This window comes from Balaenoptera borealis (genome assembly GCF_965194805.1).
Source record: "Balaenoptera borealis genome assembly, chromosome: 9".
Lineage (NCBI taxonomy): Eukaryota > Metazoa > Chordata > Mammalia > Artiodactyla > Balaenopteridae > Balaenoptera > Balaenoptera borealis.
In genome coordinates this window covers 61,147,175-61,161,172 of record NC_138873.1, presented here as the reverse complement: position 1 = coordinate 61,161,172, position 13,998 = coordinate 61,147,175, and the positions used below count along the sequence as shown (strand labels likewise).

General features: G+C 34.8%; 1 protein-coding gene across 6 annotated transcripts in view; it reads right to left on the bottom strand.

The window, feature by feature from the left end:
• Window positions 1-13,998, bottom strand: part of MMS22L (MMS22 like, DNA repair protein) — a 194,175-nt gene that overhangs the window by 137,386 nt on the left and 42,791 nt on the right. For 5 of the 6 annotated variants that reach the window (XR_014248429.1, XR_014248430.1, XM_082405196.1 and 2 more), the window contains exons 11-12: window positions 8,195-8,257; window positions 137-256 (exon numbers count right to left, since the gene is read on the bottom strand). Coding sequence is in view for 4 of the 6 variants with exons in the window: in XM_082405196.1 (XP_082261322.1) it covers window positions 137-256; window positions 8,195-8,257 (183 nt within the window). In the remaining 2 variants the exon portion in view is untranslated. The remainder of the gene's footprint in view (window positions 1-136; window positions 257-8,194; window positions 8,258-13,998) is intronic. The other variant, XM_082405195.1, reaches the window with a different exon arrangement.

Sequence of the window (13,998 nt, the reverse complement as noted above, 5' to 3'; positions counted from 1 at the left end):
CTACTCTAATCTACTTTGAAAAATTAGTTTTAAGAAAAATCCATAATTATATATAATTAAGCCATGAAAATATTCCTCAAATATCATGTACAAATTCTTCAAATTCCTGGAACAAATTCATACTCTATTTACTCACCAGGTTCTTACTGTAATATTCCCACAGAATGGTGACAACTGCAATGTTTGGCTCCCAGAAATCACAAAGGGTCAAACAACAGTGAAGATACATTCGTAACTGATCTTCTAGTATACCATCCTAAAAAATAAACTGAAATTGTGAGGAGCTAAATGCGCTCTGGCAACACACATTATCAGCTGATATTGCACTGAATAACCTGCTCCTAAAAAGAATATAAATATATATCACCAAGTCATACCCATTCTCATCTTCAGACCAGAAGGTCTAAATCAGCATAAGGTATACTTCTAAAACTTTGCTTTAGAGACCATTAGTATATTCAGATAACTGAAATTACATAACTCAATTTGACTTTTTACTCAGTTATTTAACAATTACAATAGGTATTTAATAACTGAATGGTGTAGAACCCAGAGACTGAAAAAGAAACCCAAACCAGAAAGAAATAGCATAAATGATAGAATAATTAAGATGTACACAAATCCAAAGGACTTGCTCATACTTAAGTATCAATATGAGGTCAAATTCTTTATGGGAATATAAGCATTGTTCTTCTAAAAACCAGAGGATTGGCAGAGTACATATATTTTAACCTTTTAGGAAGTAGCAACAGGAGAGAGTAGAAAAGAAGTGACACTTTAATCTTCTATGATGAAACAACCATGCATGTCTGTTAAAAAGTGACATATCACTGAATTCCAATCATTCAGCAATCATTTATTCAAAGCTTACTATATACCAGACACTATTCTAAGGTACTAGGCAAAAAGCAATGAATAAGTCAGACATGGTACATGCACTAACAGAAGTTACACTTTGGTGGAGGATGGAAAAAGAGGACACTGAAACAAACAAGATAAATGTAAACAATTACAACCACCATGAAAAACAGAAAAAGCAGAGTAATGTGGTAGGGTAACTGGTAGAGGATGTGGGTCATTATTTTCTCAGGAACTAAGAATGGAAAGACCTTTTTGAGGGCTGGCATTTGGGCTAAATGACAGAATGAAAAACAGCAAACCACATAAAGAACTGAAAGTAAAGCATTCATCACAGAGAAAACACATGGAAAGTTCCTGAATTAGCAGTAAGCTTGATATTGTAGGATTAAGTCAGAGATAGTCAGGAATCATATCTCATTTGAGGCTTTAGAGTTTATAGTCAGAATTATGGTTTTTATTTTAATTATGTTGGGAAGCCTCTACAAGATTGTAAGCACAGGGGTGACATGAAATGATTGTTTGAAAAATAGTACATTGGATCATGCATGGAGAATGAATACAGTAGATAAGACCAGTTAGAAGGTAAACAGTGACATTTCCAATGTAATAGAAAATCAGACAGAGGTCAAGTACAAAGTAGAAATGTTGGGAAATTTGAAGGTGCTTGAGATACAGTATGCTTTAAATAAATAATTGTTGAATGACTGGGATTCAGTGTTGTGTCACTCTTCAACAAACATGTATGGTTATTTCATCACAGAAGATGAGATTAAAATGTCTACTTTTTTCTACTTCCTTCTCCTCCTGTCAACTCAAAATATTAGATGGCTCTGTGAAACTGTAAGACTAAGATAAGTGGACAACTTTAGAGATATGTTTGGAAACAGACAATGGGATTTGTTGATGAGTTATATTAAGGTATGAAGGAAAGACAGCAATTAACGAGAACTCTCATTTGGCTTAAGAAAATGGGTTGATGGAACCATTTCCTAAGATGGCAAAGACTAGGGGAGGAACACATGAGAGAGTGCACAGGGCAACCAAGTGGAAATATTAAGCAGACAACTGACATATGGGTCTATAGCTCAAGGGAAAAGTCAGAGCTATTGATATAAATTTGGGTGTTACTTTCATATTGATGGCTTTTAGAGCTAAGAGACTAGATAAGATCAACCTAGGAAAGACGATGGAAAAGAGAAAAGGATCTAGAACTGAGAGGCCTTTGCTATTCCAAAATTTAGGTAGCAAGCAAAAGCAGGACTCTATAAGCAAAACCCAATGGCCCATGAAGTAGGAAGGAAACCAGGCAGCATGGAAACCAAGAGAAATATTTCAGAAAGGGAAGGGGGTCAACAGGGTTGAATGCTACTGAGAGGTTAAAATGAGAACAAAGAACTCTTAGATTTGACAATGTGGAAGTTATTGATGGCTTTGACAACAGTAGTTTCAGGTATGGCAGAGACAGATGCTTAACTATGGCAGGCTGAGGAGATAATAGGAGGTGAGGAAGTAGTGATACTTAAGTGAAGATATATAAAGTCCTTGAACAGGTGAGAAGAGAAAAGATCCAGTACACAGGGAAAGGAATTAGCCTTTGAGAGAAACAGTGACATTTCCAATATAACAGAAAAGCAGACTGAGAGGTTGTGTGCAAAGCAGGCACATTGGGAGATTTGAAGGTTTAAACATAAAGGAGTTCTCAGCTGACTGGTCCTATTTTCTCAATGATTTATGAGGCAAGATGCTTACCTAAGGTGACTGGGCCACAGCATGTGTTGAACAGTGTGTTAAAAAACAAATTCTGAAATAAGTTGTTTTGGAGAGTAGAAAAGCAAACATTCTAGAGCCGAGTGCCACTTGAAAAGATTTATGATCAAGAATTTAAAGTCAGACCAGTCAGCAAGAATGAGTGTACGAGTTTTTTCCACCAACATTCAGCTGGCGGTGGGGGGGGGGGGCATGGCAGAGGGATAAGAGAGGGGGATTAGGTTTTGCCAAGTTTAAAATAGGTAAGGGCTATGGAATTAAAGGTGTTTGTGATGGAATGATTATAATAAGGGGTTGTATAATCTACATTGTTCAAGGAGGAAAGTTTGGACATGGATGAACACAGAAAAATGAAAAGATCCATGACGATGGACAGAATGAAAATGAAAAGTGAAAAAATGTAGAGCATAACTATGGGAGGCAGTGGGTAAGGTAAATAAAAGAAAATCTGATTAGAACTAAGGATATGAAGAAACTTAGAGGACAGGTGGATTATACACAATGATGTTGGGGTAACTCATAAAAGTAGTATACAGGTATAGAAGAGAACAGTGATCTTGCTGCCAAATCTTTCAGTGAATGAGAGTGAACCAAACATGACCAGATTTTTTTGAGAAGGCTTTTAACTCTTTTAGTTATTAATCCGTTAGAATACACCGAAGCTTCAAGTCCTTTAGGAAATTTTCTAACTTCCACACTAAACAGTGACCTTTCTTTATGCTCCATAGCACACTATGCACACCTGTATCTTAGCCCTTACCTTGCTAAATTTTATGTCTATCTGCCTTCAAGTGTCTATGAGCTCCCTGAGTGCTGGGATAATGTCCCCTGGGCCTAGCACAGTGCCTGCTTCACCAAAGAGACTCCATAAATGTTTTATGAACAAAACTGAGATCTGGGTTCTGGTGTCTCTTTTCATCAAGTACCTGTATGGTTCAGCAAAAGATATTTAGCTTCTATAATAGATAGTTAAATTTAACCAAAGAAGACAAGGTTCTATCCATCATGAACATTCTTTGATTTTTATTATGAAAATATTAAACGAGATCTAGGCTTATTCCCATGGCACACTACTGATATGAATTAAAGCATACTTTTAAAAAATTTTATTATGTTTCAAGGTTAAAAAGTGGGTTATATGAAAAAAGTGGGTTCATTTTGAAGCGTCTGTACTGTTTTATTCAGTATCTGAAACTCATTTTTCATGTGAAATTCACAAAAAGGTGTATAAACCATAAAAATATATGAAGTTTGGGAAAAACAAAAGATTAAATACCGACTATGTGTCAGACATTATGTGATGTTTTACATATGTTCATTCATGTATGTCTTATACGATCCCAGCTTTATTACATTCATTTTGCAGAAAAAAAGGATGAGGGTCAGAAGTTACAAGCAGTTTACCCAAGTCCACCTGGGAAGAAGCTAGGATTTATGACTCCAAAGCCTGTTATACATACTATGCTATGCTACCTTCCAAAAACAGGAGGGAAAAGAAATGAACATTTAATGGACACCAGATTTGATCAAGATTGCTCTTAGTGACCAGACCAAGATTTGAATCAAAGTGTGTGAGACCAGAGCCCATGCTCTTTCCACTGTACCCAATCAAAAAGAAATTAAAAATGGCAACTTGGGGGATTTTTCCTTTTCTTTTTTTTTTTTAAGAAAAGGAGATAAATTTCCCTTTATTTTCCTGCTAGTGGTTACAGATTAAAATGAAAAGAAATGGCTTAGAAAATACCATTTTCTCCACAGTTCTGGCAGGATAACTAATGAGTCAGTTGAGTGTGACTTAAAAAGCAAGTTTCCTTTTTTAATTAATTACAGTTAGTATTTGTTATAAAATACATTTTCATGTTCTGTATATTCAACCATTATTTTCTTTTGAATCGTGTTCCCTTAGGTTTTCTTAAAAATTCCCTTTAAAAATTGTGTGGGTGCACATCAGCTGAATTAAGGAAAGAAACGATTTGCCCATCTTCAAGGCCAAAGAGACAAAGAGATAAGAATATATAATAGTCAGGAGTAGAGGAGGCAACAGACATCTTAGCTCAAATTCATAATGGAAAAACAAAGCTGAAATATAGTGAGGAGGAATGTCTGAGAACAACTGACAACAATATTAATTTCTTCCTACCTTATATTTTCTCATCATACATTTATTGGGGAGGGAAAAAAACCACAAAAAACAAATTTTAAAAAGTGTGGAAAATTGAGATAGCTGTTTTCCATACGTATCACCAAAACAGATCTAGAAACCAATACGGATTACTAATCAAACACACAGCATCAAAGAAGTTTTAAAATAGAAATAATGAAAAAAAATAGTTATATTAAGAATCCTACAAGGTCAAATACTTTGAGGGAGCACAGAGTGAGTAAAACACAAATGAAGACTCAAATCCCAGCTCTGCCACTTCCTAGCTAGCTGTGTGGACCTGGACAAGCTCCCTCTATGCCCCAGTTTCCTAATGTATAAAATGGAACTTCACACAACTGTCATAAGCATGAAGTGGAAGAATGTACGTTAAGTGCTATGTACAGTACTTGCACAGGGATAGCTATCATTTTGAATGAATTTTTTTAGCCCAAACATTGAGTCCTGACGATCAAATAATAAATGAAACACATTCACAGCATCATACCTTAAACTGATGTATTTCAATTTTGTGAGTGTTAAGGCCAAACTCTACCTAAACCAAGAGTTTTCATCAACAACATCTAAATCCATGCCCTCTGATTAAAGATTTTTAATAAACCAGAAAGCCTGTGGGGTTCTTTTCCACACAGGCTCAAACCTACCTGTGCTACTCGACTTCTACATTTATCACAAGACCCTGTGGGCTCTCTGGGTGTCTCTTTTCAGCTGAGTGAGTATGTATGAACTATTTCATGTAGAAAGCTACCCTAGAATATTCCATAGTGCCTGCTCCTGATCTCTTAGTCCTTTTTAAAAGAATGTCTTCCTATCTTTATTTCGAAAGATCAAATGCAGGCATATTAAATTCAGGTATATTCCATATATCAATTTCTTTTATAGAACTAAAAATGAAAACATTTACTTTTTTAGCTTATTCTATACAAATGGCAATATAACAATTGGGGGTTCATTTTTTCTTTTTATGTGTAACTGACTTGCCTATCAGAAACCACCAGGAGAATAAAATTTATTTGCAAGCTAAACAGTTAACTGTCAGTCTAACTGATGGGATTTTTTTAGGTTTGGATAAAGAGAATTAGACTTCAATATCTCAGGAAAGATCCTTCTGTCCAAGAAACACAAACATTTTGGATTAGTAATTAGAAGATTATTGTCCCACATTATTCAGATCTATTCACATTCTGAGTTGTTTTTAGCCTTGGACTCTCCAAATTCTTTGACAAATGAAAAAAATAGTTTTAAAAATATTAGGCTTGCTTAGGATTTCTTCTTATACCCTTCTATGACCTTTGTTAGAAAACTGTTCTGTGATCTCATCAAATAATGAGGCTTTAAAAAGTAGGTAGCATAAAACTAAAAATCTCCCTTTTCATAAAAAAACCAATAATGCTATTATAAAGGTAGAACAAATGTTTACTGTTAGCATTCACAAATATTAAATAGGATTACCTCTAAAAAATGTTTTTTAAAGCAAATACTTAACTATTCAGTTTAAGTAAAATTAAACAATATATGTTCTCTTTACTAACAAAGCTCAATGTCTGTTTCTGGAAATCCTCTCTGGCTAGAAAAAGATTTAGAACATTATTTGCTTAATTAAAACTACAGTGGAGTGCCCACCAATTTTATCTGAAGACTGCTCTATATGTGAAACTTTTTTTTTTTTTAAATATTGTAAATGGACTCTTTCTTTCACTGTTGGAGATCAAGTCACAGCACACGAGCATGGTCAGATTTTAATTTACCTCAATGGGGGAAAACAGATATAATCAAACTGATAGCTCTATCCAAACATATTCTTTATTCTTTATGACCACCTACTGCACCCACAAAATTGGTTTCAGGAACTCCAGCAAGTAGTCCTATACTACTTATAAAATCTAATTTGATACAATCAAGGCATGACAAAATTGAGGTTACTAGAGAGAATGGACTGCTTTTTTCTACATATTATAATGACCTCTTCTCTCACAGGAAAGATATTACTTTGACTTTATGCTAGACTTAAATTCACAGAGAAAGTTTCTTAGATTAGCTGTACTATCCTTGCTTCTCTGGTGACCGACTCGCCCCAGTTTTCTCAGGCCTTTCCTGGTTTTAGCACTGGAAGTCCCACATTTTGGGATACTCCAAGCCAGGTAAATCCAGATGGTCATCCTACCTACTTACAAGAATTAGTGATTTATCTTCAAAACAGCTTTAGCTGATACCATTAAAAGATTGGATTAATAGCTGATGTAAATAATGGTGACCACTTTTTAGTGATTCTGTACATTCTGGAAGTAAAAAATACATGTCTGAAACTTCCTGAGTTACTAAATCAGTATGTTCTCAAAAAAGAACATAGGAGAAAGCCAATTAAAATGATACAGAAAAAAGAAAATAAAAAAATTTTAGTGGTTGGGATAATAGCTCTTTTGTTCCTGATGCAACTTATGTATTCAGAGCTCTTTGGCATTCTAACCTAGAATTCTTAGTTCATAATTAGAAGATTCATACTATAACTAAATATACTTATATTTTCACCTAAAAAATTAACAGTTAATATAGATAACAGGGAAAAAAATTTAAGATATTAAAATGATTTTCAAAGATATGGCTACAAAATAAATGTGTGTATGTGTGTAGCAATCTTGTACTACCATATTTCTTTTTTATTCCTCTTCAAGTTTTTAACAATCTTCATTTCTTAACAGAAAAGGAGTCTATTTCCCAAATTAAAAAAAATATTCTTTACTAAAATTTCCCCTTAAAATCTTACATAAATAACTTATGCTACAAAACTTTATAGAACTATAATACAATATGTTTAAAGATGTGATGAAGAGCACATTTAAAACTATTTTAAAAGGAGGTCAAATCTGACCTCTGGGCCATGAAACACTACATTAACAGTTCTGCAGAAAGAAAAATGATAAGGTATGAAATGAGGGCTCAGAAACTAGGACCTTATCAGTTAGAGTATGAGTCAAGCCTGTAAGACAAATTGCTCAGCAAGGCAAGTCACCTTCCTGCTGTGATGAGGATATAGCTGAATTTCCAGTGCTACTAACTATCTCCCTCATCATGTCTCCTAGACTTGATATCATACAGTCAAGGAATGGCTTATAGTTCTGAAGCATCTACTATTTATTTTGAATACATTTTGTCAAAGTCACCAACTAGGATAATTATCTTTGTCCTTTAACTGGCAACTCAGTGTTAAAATAAAAATCTTCAAAATAAAAACTATTGTACAAGGAACCTGCACTAACAAAGAATGATGATACTATCTCAGATTTTTTATAAGTAAACTAAGTTTGTTATTTAAATCATTTTAACAGTTTGCTTGGTTCTTATAAATAAAATCTGTAACATAAAAATTTAGCAAAGCCCACAAACTGTCTCACTTTAAATGTGTACCTGAACATTGATGGACTTTTTCAGCAGTTCTTCTACAAAGTTCCAGTTTGATTCCATTTGTCTCTAGAAAGGGAGAAAATATTGCATTAAAATTACTGCTCTTAATTATTATTAAAGTTGTAAAGTAGCAAGTTAAGTGTGAAGTACATTTTCTACTATCATCAGATAACATTACAATTTCTTGACTGTCTAAAATTACTTTGGCAAAGAGTTAGTTGACAGACTTGGAAGAAAAAAATTTACAACTATTCCAATCCTATATAAACCTTATCAGGAGTGGTTTTATCAAACAGTGGTACTTCTATAAAATTATAAATGTTTTAACAAATAATAAATTTTTGCTGTCAGATATAATCTAACAGGGGAAAAAAAGAACTTTAAGTATATTTTGGATTTTTTTACACCAGCGACTGTTCTTCTTTATTCTGTACTTTACTCAGCAGAGATTTTTACCTTTGTTTTATGCATAACAGCTTCAAGATGGCCCACTCTAGTAAACAAGTAACTAAAAATTTTATACAGAAAATTCAAAAAAAACTTTTATACACTGCTACCTCATTTAGCCAATGGTCACTTATCTGGCAACCTCAACTATCCAGAAGACTCTCTACAATAAAGAAGAAAGCCAAAAAAGACTTTCACAAAGCCAACATATTTCACAAAGGCTAGGCACTGAGAACAATTCTACTTTTCCAAAGGGAAAGCCTGGAGGAACTTTTCACAGGATACCTAGTTCATTTGACACTCAGTTCTTAAAGGTTTGGATATGTGGATATCGGTCAAAACCAGAAGCAAAGAAAGTACCCCCAAGAAGAAGTAACAACTAGTTTCTGACAAGGTAAGAATAAAAGGTGCAGAAGTTACCATAAGACTTCAGAAAACTAAGCCACAGGCCTTAAAGAATAAAGGCAAAGAGCCTCATCTACCCTTCTATCCGTGTTATAACAACTATGTTGTTCATTGAACTCAAGTGACCAATACAAAGTTAAAGCATGTTCAATATTCTTGATTTTAAATGGCTGGATAATGTTCATGTAAGATGCTGACTATATAAAATCACTAAATAAATATTTCCTTAATAAAGGTGCCTAGTGACTGTGGTAGCCAGCCTCTAAGACAGCCCCCAGTGTCCCCTGTCTCCTGGTATTCATACCCTTATTTAATCCCCTCCCACACTGTACCAGACTTGGTCTGTTACCAACAGAATACCAATACTAGTAGGACTGATAGTATGTCACTTCCAAGATTAGAAGTCACTGAAGCTTCCATCTTAATGACAATCTCTCTCGCTGACTCCTGGGAAAAGCTGTGCTATGAACAGGATCGAAGAAGCCCACATGATGAGTGACTGAAGCTTCCTGCCAAGGTGAGCGAGACTAGAAGTGATTCCTCCAGCCCCAGTCAGGTCTTCAGAGACTGAGGCCCCAGGTGACAGCTTGACTCTAACCTCATGAGATCCTGAGCCAGGAGCCCCTAGGCTCCTACTGGATACCAGAACCTCAGGAACTATGTGAGAAAATGTTTGTTTTAAGCTGCCAAATTTTGCTACACATCAATAGATAACTAGTACAATGATGCAGTTATTTTTAGAAAGGAATTATTGGTTTTTTGAAATACATTTATGTAAATAAAGTGAATGCAAAATATTTATAAGGAAAAAATATGTAGTAAAGAATTTGGCCTTGCCCAAAGAGGTCTGGCCTTTATCCTTGGCTTCTGGGAGGTAATCTCCAGAATCTCCCTTGGAATGTTTTGCCTGATAGGAGTATCTTTGTTTGCCCCTGGGCCTAGGGTCATACTATAGTCTAACAATGTAACTGAGGGTGGAGGGTGGCCACACCCACACAGTCTTAGGGTAGGGCTAATTATACCTGAAAACCAACAATGTAACTTAGGCTGGGGGCTTTGGGTCCTGTATTATTTGACATGAAGACTGAGCTCAACCATCATGTCACTGCAATCCATTATGCCTATGTAATGGAGCTCTAACAAAAACTCTGACCACTGCAGTTCAGGCAAGCTTCCCTGGTTGGAAGTACTCCCTGCATACTGTCACACACTGATGTCAGGTGACAAAGATGTCTCAACTCTATGGGGAGAGGACAACAGAAGCTCCACATTTGCTACTTGTCCTGGACTCTGCACTATGTACTCTTCCCTTTACTAATTTTAATCTATATCCTTTCCCCATAATAAAACATAACTGTGAGTATAAAAGCTTTCAGGGAGTTCTGTGAGTCCACATAAATTACATGGCTCTGGGAATCCCCAAGCTTGTAATTAGCATCAGAAATGAGGTAGCCTTGAGGATTGTGCTCTAAAACTCTCTCAAAAAGGAGACCATTTTGTTCTAGCAATACTATGTGTACATTGTGTTGGGGTCTTTACATTATTACTTCCTAAAATAAATCATACCCAACTCATAGATAACAAAATTAAGTCTCAGAAATGTCACGTACATAGAAGTCAGAGCATGAATTCAAATCCAAGTAGGTTTGGCTCCAAAGCCAGTGTTCCTTCCATTATACCATGCTATCAATAAATGAGTTTCTTTTTCTAACAAATTTTCCCTCAGCTTCCAGCAATCCACTTTTATATTATTCTTTACTAAGATAACATCACCACTAGTCTCAAATAATCAGGAGCATGACAGGGTTGATGCATTTAGCTTTATAATTTGATAGGGCTAATGAGTATATTTTGGTTATTCTAGTAATTTGAATCATACAAATCAGAGAGAAGTAGTATGATTCTCAGCCAAAGAATTTCAACTCTATTTAATAGTACTGTGGTTATAATCTAAAACAAAAATAAACCATAATTCAGAGGAAAGAATGGCAACTATATCATGCCCAAATCAAGTCTAAGTGGGAAAATATGTATAAAAGGGTAACATATTTTTCTTCCACAGGGAAACTTAACTTTGAGCAGCTACGGGTATTTTTTTTTTTTCTGTATACTAAGTTGTAGTATAGAAAGGAGGTAACAGTCATCAATTTGGGGCTATGTTTTATATTTCTTATCCCACTATTAAAACAAAGACACTCACTTAAGCTTCAGCACAGGTGGTATTTCCACCGGAAATATAAAATAGATACCCCACTCTCCACTTTCAGCCGACTAGGTAACCTGGAGCAACTCTCATTTTAAGGTTTATTTCACACCTTTTATCTAGTCACCATTTCAGATATTTCAAAGAAATGCATCAGCTGGCCTGACTGACTGCACTATGTTCTAGGCAGGGAAAGCACTGTTAAAATGATCCCTGCAATGCCCCAAAGTAATTTTTCTCTTTAAACTATATTTGCTTTTAAAATAGATGTCTGGGATTGTAAGAGGCTAACACACTCTCATCAGGAACAAGACAAGGATGCCCACTCTCACTACTTTTATTCAACATAGTTTTGGAAGTTCTAGCCATAGCAATCAGAAAAGAATAAGAAATAAAAGGAATCCAAATTGGAAAAGAAGAAGTAAAACTGGCACTGTTTGCAGATGACATGATACTTTACATAAAAAATCTTAAAGACGTTACCACAAAACTACTAGAGCTCATCAATGAATTTGGTAAAGTTGAAGGATATTAATATACAGAGATCTGTTGCATTTCTACACACTAACAATGAAAAATCATAAAGAGAAATTAAGGAAACAACTCCACTTACCATTATAACAAAAGAAATAAAATAATTAGGAATAGACCTACCTAAGGAGGCAAAAGACCTGTACTCTGAAAACTATAAGATGTTGATAAAAGAAACTGAAGATGACAGAAACAGATGGAAAGATACATGGTGTTTTGGGATTGGAAGAAATCAACAGTTAAAATGACCATACTACCCAAAGCAATCTATGGATTCAGTGCAATCCCTATCAAATTACCAATGGCATTTTTCACAGAACTGGAACAAAAAGTTTTTTAATTTGTATGGAAACACAAAAGGCCCTGCATAGCCAAAACAATCTTGAGATAGAAGAATGGAGCCAGAGGAATCATGCTCCCTGACTTCAGACTATATTACATAGCTACAGTAATCAGAACAGTATGGTACTGGCACAGAAGCAGACACATAGATCAATGGAACAGGATAGACGGCCCAGAAGTAAACACACACACTTATGGTCAATTAATCTATGACAAAGGAAGCCAGAATATACAATGAAGAAAAGACAGTCTCTTCAACAAGTGGTGCTGGGAAAACTGGGCAGCTACATGTAAAAGAATGAAATTACAACATTCTCTAACACCATATACAAAAATAAACTCAAAATGGATTAAAGACCTAAATGTAAGACCAGATACTATAAAACTCCTAGAGGAAAACATAGGAGGAACACTCTTTGACATAAATCACAGCAATATTTTTTTGGATCCGTCTCCTAGAGTAATGGAAACAAAAGCAAAAATAAACAAATGGGACCTAATTAAACTTAAAAGCTTTTGCACAGCAAAGGAAACCATAAAACAAATGAAATGACAACCCACTGAATGGGAGAAAATATTTGCAAATGATGCTATAAAAAAGGGATTAATTTCCAAAATATACCAACAACTCAATATCAAAAAACCAAACAACCCAATCAAAAATTGGGCAGATGACCTATGTAGGCATTTCTTCAAAGAAGACATACAGATGGCCATCAGACACATGAAAAGATGTTCAACATCACTAATTATTAGAGAAATACAAACCAAAACTATAATGAGGTATCACCTCACACCAGTCAGAACTGCCATCATCAAAAAGTCTACAAATAATAAACACTGGAGAGGGTATGGAGAAAAGGGAACCCTCCTACACTCTTGGTGGGAATGTAAGTTGGTGCAGCCACTATGGAGAACAGTATGGAGGATCCTTAAAAAACTAAAAATAGAACTACCATATGATCCAGCAATCCCACTCCAGATACATGCCCCCCAATGTTCAATGCAGCAGTACCTACAATAGTCAAGACATGGAAGCAACCTAAATGTCCATCAACAGATGAATGGATAAAGATGTGCTGTGTGTGTATGTGTATATATATGTATACACATATATATATATGTATACATATATATACACATACACACACACACACAATGGAATTTTACTCATCCATTAAAAAAAGAATGAAATAATGCCATTTCCAGCAATATGGATGGACCTATAAGTCAGAGAAAGACAAATATTATATGATATCACTCATATGTGGAATCTTTAAAAAAAAATACAATGAACTTATTTACAAAACAGAAATAGACTTACAGACATAGAAAATGAACTTATGGTTACCAAAGGGGAAAGAGGGGGAGATATAAATTGGGACTGTGGGATTAACAGATACACACTACTATACATAAAATAGATAAACAACAAGGACCTACTGTATAGCACAGGGAACTATATTCAACATCTTGTAATAACCTATAATGGAAAAGAATGTGAAAAAGAATATATATAACTGAATCACTTTGCTGTACCCTTGAAACACTGTACACTTCAATTAAAAAAATAAATAAAAACAAATAAAATAGATGACTGGGATTGTAAGAGTTTAACACACTCTTATCTAGGTTGGGAGAAAAGCATTAAACAGAAATATATAAAAATCTAAAGTCTCTAGTATGAGAAGTGAGATACCAAATTTTCCTTATAGGTCTGTATTAAGGAATTGGCAACTTCTGTGATTTAAATCCACATACAGCAAAAGTCCAATTTGCAAAAACTTAAAAAAAATTAACCATAACTCAAACCTATTTAAAATGTAAAGATTTCACATTAACCTTCAGGGCAAAAGCAGTTCACATTTAAAAACTGAAA